Source organism: Arachis ipaensis, chromosome B10 (assembly GCF_059453495.1).
Source record: "Arachis ipaensis isolate K30076 ecotype BB chromosome B10, ASM5945349v1, whole genome shotgun sequence".
In the NCBI taxonomy this organism is placed as follows: Eukaryota; Viridiplantae; Streptophyta; class Magnoliopsida; order Fabales; family Fabaceae; genus Arachis; species Arachis ipaensis.
In genome coordinates this window covers 129,806,004-129,813,587 of record NC_142435.1, presented here as the reverse complement: position 1 = coordinate 129,813,587, position 7,584 = coordinate 129,806,004, and the positions used below count along the sequence as shown (strand labels likewise).

The 7,584-nt window shown below is 32.9% G+C and overlaps 1 protein-coding gene across 1 annotated transcript; it reads right to left on the bottom strand.

Annotated features, from left to right (window-relative positions):
- Positions 1 to 266: 266 nt before the first annotated feature.
- On the bottom strand, positions 267 to 1,628 carry LOC107624487 (ARM repeat superfamily protein). The gene has a single exon (XM_016326977.3). It carries the CDS (start codon positions 1,403 to 1,405, stop codon positions 425 to 427), a length of 981 nt encoding a protein of 326 aa, XP_016182463.1. The 5' UTR covers positions 1,406 to 1,628; the 3' UTR covers positions 267 to 424.
- Between the last annotated feature and the right edge of the window lie 5,956 nt (positions 1,629 to 7,584).

Below are 7,584 nucleotides of genomic sequence, written 5' to 3'. Positions count from 1 at the left end.
TACACAAAAACACTTTCATTAAATATTGTTATAAATCAAAATTGATAAAAATTGACAAAAATACTATTAATAACATAACAAGATTATAAACAAAAATAATAAATTCTAATAACTTTTTAATATTTTTTAATTTAACTAAATTAATTATCTAATAATTTTTAACTATTAACTTAACCTGTTTAACTTAATGCCGGTCTTCAACTATAAATAAACCCTACAACTAACTATAACAATTCATAACATAATTTGATGTTGATAGTCTTATAATAACAACTAAGCTACATCATTCAAAAGTAGTAACATAATTCGATCTTGGTTGTCTTAACAAAAGTTGATAACAACAAAAACAGGAGCTAGCACTAATAAGAAGAAAACCTGATGGAAATATTCCATAACACTACGTCCGCAAACATGAAAATGATTTTCAACTTGGTTGATCTTCATTATTGATGTGAGAGTGAGGAGACTCATAATTTGAGTCAGAAAGAAGCTGAAGAGTCTTCAAAAGCTGGCTTCCTTTTCTTCTTCCTCTCGCGCTGCACTCTCCCTGAAGCGCAAGCTCCACTGCACGCGCCACTTCCTCAGGCGGAGCAGCCGTCTCCCTCTCCGCAGCCGCAGAACCTCCGTACACCACCGCAAGCACTCCGATCGCGTACTCCTTCCCGCGAGCACCCGTCCTCCCCATCATGGTTACCATCACAGGCACTGCAAGCGCGTGAGCCCTCACCGCCTCCGCGCCCTCCGCCACCGTGCACATCAGCTCCAGGGCGGCGAGGGCGCGCTCGGCGGGTGCGCCGTCGAGGTCAGGGGCGGACTCGACGATGGCTGCGACGGCGCCGGCTTCAACGGCGAGGCGGCGGTTGGAGGGGGAGAGGCAGAGGGCGAAGAGGATCTTGGTGGTGGCGGTGAGGTGGCGGATGACGTGGCGGAGGAGGGCGGGTGGACATGGTGGCTGGTCCTGAGGAGGGTTTGGGACGAGAGAACGTTCTAGAAGGTGGATGGCTGCGGCGCGGTCGGATTCGGAGCCGGTTGTGAGTTGAAGCTCAGAGAGGTGAAAAAGTTCTTCGAGATTGTTGGGAAGTAGAAGCGGTGGTGGAGTTGGTGGTGGTTGTTGTGGCGGAAGAGTAGTGGTGGTGGTGGTGGAGGGAGTTGTCGGGAGAGAGAACCTCCATTGGGTGAAGCTTTGGGAGGTTGTGGAGGAAGAAGAAGAGGTGGATGACTCGCATGAGTTGCGAAGGTTGTGAGGCGGTGGTGGTGGTGGCGGCGGTGGCGGTGGTGGAGGAGTGCTGGGGAGGGGTGGTGAGTGGAGGGTGTTGCCGGTGGGGCTGAGAACAGTTTGGGCACAGTGGCGGAAGAAGCCGCAGGAGAAGAGTTGGGTCTTCAGCTTTGGTTGATGGGGTTTCATGCTTTCTTTTGTGTTGTGTTAACAATCTTTGATTCTCTCTCTCTCTCTCTCTGTATCTATCTGCGTATGTAGGTAGATTTTGTGTTGCTTTTGATGTGCTGTGTTTGAAAAACTTACAACAACAATAACAACGTTTGTTTAGATTCTGTATTTGCCACAGGGATATAGAGGCTAAGAAATACAGATAAAGGAGAAAGTCGGGGAGAATATATTCTCATTTGGAATTTACTTACCGTTTTAATGATTAAATATTATATATTTAATCATTTTATATCTCCTATATCAAATTCTGTATTTATGATTTGGAAACACCAAACCAAACCAAACCAAACACAGCCTAATAATTAATGAAATTATGAAATGCTACTACTCTATAGAGGGTACAGGATTGATGGTGATGCAGTACGACGTGGTTTTCACTTTCTGTCATCTGTGTGGAAAACAAATTAGGATGGGTCAACATAGATGTGTCCTTGTCTTGCGAAGTTGTGGTGTTTCGGCTTCAGAAATATTAATATAATACTCTGCTGCACTTCATCATGGGTGTATTTGTATTTGGTGTAGTCCTCTTGCGAACTAAATTGCGTGATACGTTGAAGGTTTCTTTGGATTTTGGTAGGCAACTGAAGTTGCATGAAGACGGGTACTTACAAGAGAGACTTTTTTTTTTTTTTCAATACGATAACAATTTTATATGATAAATAAATTTTTTTTTGTTAATATTTGATTAACAAAAATATTTTTATATTAAATTTTAAATTATAGATTTTAAACTTAAATTTTAATAGTATAAAAATAAAATATTAATCTAACATATTAGTTAATATTAATAAAAAATATTAGTCTTTTAATATTTCTTATATAAAAATATCTAATTTTTTACAAATCTTTAAAAATAAATAATATTTTTAACATTAAATTTAATATTAATATAATTTATTTAAAATTAAAATAAATATTTAAATAACACCGAAATATTTTAACAATAACATTAAAATAATATTTTAATTTTGATACCGAAATTTTACTAAAAAATACAGAAATATCTTTCATTTTTAATATTGTATTTTTTTTTCTTCTTATTCTTCTTTCTTTCTTACTTTTTTTTTGTTGCTCTTACTTTTTTCTCTAGAAGCATTACTTCTCATATTCGACTTAATGAATGAATATGTTATATTGTAATCTTATTTAGTTGAATGAACATAAGTTCATACTTATTGGATTGAATTCTTACCAAAAATAAAAATAGTACCAAAATTTGTTTAAAGTGACATCAGAATTTAAATACATATATAATGTAAAATATAAATTGTATACTAAAAAATCACATTAACTCTATAAAATAAAATAAGATAGCACCGAATTGATACAAGAAATTCAGTAATACGACACAAAAAAATATTGAATCTTTTTAAAAAATATTATACATTTAATGAATTGAATGCTTATCTAGTATATAAAACAACACATAAAAATCTAAAAAATAATATCGAAATATCTTCATTCTAATATCAAAATTTTCAACTAAATAATGTGAAAGAAGTAAGAACTTATTTCATGAAAACTTGAGTTGCAGATTCACAAATTTTAATAGAAAGAGAATAAGTGAAAAAATTTGTAGATAACACAGCAAAATTAAGTAAAAAGAGTACAAAAATTCAAAAGAAAAAATAAACAGTGGTATTTACATATAAGAAGAAGACGACGTATTTGATATATAAAACAATATATAAATTTTTAAAGAATAATACCGAAATATTTACTCTAACACTAAAATATCTTTATTCTAACACCAAAATTTTAACTAAATAATGTAATAGAACTAAAAATTTATTTTATGAAAACTTGAGTTGAAAATTTACAAATTTTAATAAAAAAAATTAAGTGAAAAATCGGTAGATAACGCAGTAAACTTAATTAGAAGATAATGATAACGATAACAATGACGATAATGAAGAGAAGAATAAAAAATTGTTTACTATATTTTGTTTGAAAGAAAAAGAACCAAAGAACCAAAAATTATTTACTATATTTTGTTTGAATGATTTTTATTTGCTTTTGTTTGAATGATTTTTATTTCTTTTATTTATTAATAATTTTAGACATTATCATAACATATATTATATGCCAATACCAAATTAATATACTATAACAAAATTTAAAATTATTTTTATATATTTTAATATACCAAATTAATATACTACTTTGATTAGGTTTGGCTTGGTTCAATTTTTTAAATGAAATAAAAACAAACTGAAATTAAATTTATAGTTTAGTTCGTGTTACGATAAGATTAAATATATGGATGTCCATTTATGATTTGGACAGTTAACAATGAAGGAATTACTTGTAAATGAGAGTTGAAAATAAAAGCACCTTACCTGAATAAATAAAAAGTATCGTCAAATGTATTTTACACAACAATAAGAATAACAAATTTCTTCTTTCTCTCTTTCTTACTATTTTCTCTCTTATATACTTTATTATAATATTATTAAATATATTAATTATATCTATTATATTGATATAGTAATTCTAGTGAATTACTACTAGAGTTATCTAATTATATTTTCATATTTTATATTTGTTACTTCTTCCTTATTTATTTATTTAGTTATTTTACAACACGTTATCAGCATGAGACTCTGATCAAATTTTAGGAAGACTTCAGGTAATAAATTTTCATTATGTTGAAACTCTCTCATCTTGAATTCAATGCTCTTGATATATCTGAAAACAATTATTTATCATGGATATTAGATGCTGAAATCCATCTTGATTCAATGGATCTTGGAGATACCATTAAGGTTGAAAATAATGCATCTTAGAAAGATAAAGCCAAAGTCATGATTTTTCTTCGTCGTCATCTAGACGAAGGATTGAAAAATGAATATCTCACGTTAAAAGATCCTGCAGATCTTTGAAAAGACCTTGAAAAAATGTATAATCATCAAAAGATGGTGATACTTCCTCAAACCCGATATGAATGGACGCACTTGCGTCCATAAGATTTTAAATCCATAAATGAATATAATTTGGCAATGTTTCGAATCACCTCACTAATGAAATTATGTGGGGAAAAGATATCTGATAATGATATGTTAGAGAAAACTTTCTCGACCTTCCATGCCTCGAATGTGCTCCTGCAATAGCAGTATCGAGAAAAAGAATTTAAAAAATATTCTGAACTAATTTCTTGTCTTCTTGTTACTGAATGCAACAATGAGTTGCTCTTAAAGAATCACGAAGCGTGCCCAGCTAGTGCCGCCCCATTTCCTGAAATAAATGCGGTAAATCATTATCCCAGAAGAGGTAAATGGCAAGGTTTTGGTGACAAAAAAAATTTATGGAAAGAAAAGAAATTATGTTCAAAAGAGAGGATCTCACCAGAAGTGGGATAAAGAAAGAAATATTGGGCAAAATAAATCAACAGAGGATAAGTGTTTCCGTTGTGGTGGAAATGGCCATTGGTCGCGTACCTGTCGTACACCAAGGCACCTAGTCGATCTTTATCAAGCATCTTTAAAAAGGGATGACAAAGAAAAGGAAACAAATTTTGTTTCAAATGATGCTGAAAATTCCACCACTCATTATGATGTATCTGACTTCTTTGAGGATCCTGAAAGAAATATTGGTCATTTGATCAATGATGGAATAGTTTAATATGTGGGATTGTTAAGTATCCATGTAAATAAATAATGTAAAAAACTTGTTGTTAAGTTTTGTTTTCTATGTATTTAAGTTTCAAATATGATGTATATAAATAATGAAATATTAATGTTTATGAATTTTAAAATCATTAAAGGTGTCAAGTTTTAAAATAAAATTTTAGTATATGACATTATTTTTGTGTACAGTGTTTCTTAGAAAAATAATTTTGATCAAGTATTCAATTTAACTGTGCATATTACTCATGTTATTGTTATTATTTGTCTTTGAAGAAAATGGCAAGGATATATAATGAAGATGTATGCCTTGCGGATAATGCAAGTTCGCACATCATTCTCAAAAGTGATATATATTTTACCCATCTTGTGCCAAAAGAAGAATATGTTAATACTATTATTGGCTCAAGCAATGTGATTGAAGGCTCCGGAAGAGCTACAATTTTGTTTTCCAGAGGAACAAAATTCATAATAAATAATGCACTATTGTCTACCAAGTCTCTAAGAAACTTGTTGAGCTTTAAAGATATTCGTTGAAATGGATATCATATTGAGACTATGAATGAGGAAAATGATGAGTACTTATGTATCACAACTCATGATTTAAATAAAAATTTTATATTAGAAAAGTTACCCTCACTTTTATCTGGGTTATATTATACTAAGATTAGTGCAATTGAATCACATGCCACTGTAAACCAGAAGTTTACTAACCCACATGAATTCATAACTTGGCACGACCGATTGGGTCCTCTGGGAACAACCATGATGCGGAGAATTATTGAAAACTCCCATGGACATTCACTAAAGAATTAGAAGATTCTTAAATCTAGTGAGATTTGTTGTGCTGCATGTTCTCAAGGGAAGTTAATTTTAAGGCCATCATCAGTAAATATTGGATTTGAGTCCCCTGAATTTCTAGAAATGATTCAAGGCGATATATGTAGACCTATTCATCCACCACGTGGATCTTTTAGATATTTTATAATCCTAATAGACGCATCTTCGAGATGGTCACATGTGTGCTTATTATCTTCTCGCAATCTGGTGTTTGCGAGATTACTTGCTCAAATTATTCGATTAAAAGCACAATTTTCAGAAAATTCAATCAAAGTAATTCGTTTTGGTAATGCTGATGAATTTACTTTCCAAGCTTTTGATGCTTATTGTATGGCTAATGGAATAAGTGTTGAACATCCAGTAGCTTATGTTCACACACAAAATGGGTTAGCAGAATCACTTATTAAACGCCTCCAATTAATTGCTAGACCCCTTACTTATGAGAACAAATCTCCCAACCTCGCTTTGGGGGCATGCTATTTTACATACCGCAGCACGTATTCGTTTGAGGCCAACGAGTTACCATCAGTTCTCTCCTATGAAGTTAGCTTTTGGCCAGCAAACAAATGTTTTCCATTTAAGAATATTTGGGTGTGCGCTATATGTTCCCATTGTACCACCTTCTCGTACCAAAATGGGACCCCAAAGAAAATTAGAGATATATATTGGATATGATTCTCCCTTTATAGTGAGGTATCTCGAGATACAAATTGGAGATGTATTTAAAGCCCGATTTGCGGGTTGTGATTTTGAAGAATCAAAATTTCTAACATTAGGGGGAGAGAATAAGCTTCCTGAAAAGAAACTTAATTGGAATGCATCATCGTTGATGCATTTAGATCCTCGATCAGGGCAATGTGAACTAGAAGTTCAAAAGATTATACATTTGCAAAGAATAGCAAATGAATTACCTGATGCATTTTCCGATACAAAGAGGATAACCAAGTCTTATATACCATCGGAAAATGCCCCAATTCGAATTGATGTCCCAGTAGGACAAGTAGCCACTGAAGCAAATTTACGCCAGAAGCGTGGTAGGCCTGTCGGTTCCAAAGATAAAAATCCTCGAAAAAGAAGAGAAGTAAATACGATTCCTATTAAAAAAGACATAGTAGAGACATCTACAGTTGTCCAAATTCTAATATATTTTTAACGCCAGAAGACATTCAGGTACCTGAAAATTGTGAAAATGACGAGATCTCGATAAATTATGTCTTTACAGGAGAGAAATGGGACCGAAATAAGACAATTGTCAATGAAATATTTGCATATAATGTGACATTAAATATCATGCATGAAAGTAAGGATATTGAGTTAAGATCAGTTGAAGAATGTTGACAAATGAATGATTGGCCAAAATGGAAAGAAGCCATGAAGGTTGAGTTCGACTCACTTGCAAAACGTGAAGTCTTTGGACCTGTAGTCCGTACACCAAAAGATGTAAAACCTGTTGGATATCGATGGGTATTTGTGAGAAAATGAAATGAGAACAATGAAGTTGTACGCTACAAAGCTCGACTTGTAGCACAAGATTTTCACAAAGGCCCGGTATAGATTATGAAAAAACGTATTCCTCTATAGTGGATGCGATCACATTGCGTTATTTGGTTAGTTTATCTGCATATCATAAACTACATATGCATTTAATGGATGTGGTAACAGCCTACTTATACA

What these genes read in the sequence shown, in the direction of transcription:
- LOC107624487 (XM_016326977.3), bottom strand. Translation starts at nt 1,405, where the DNA reads ATGAAACCCCATCAACCAAAGCTGAAGACCCAACTCTTCTCCTGCGGC.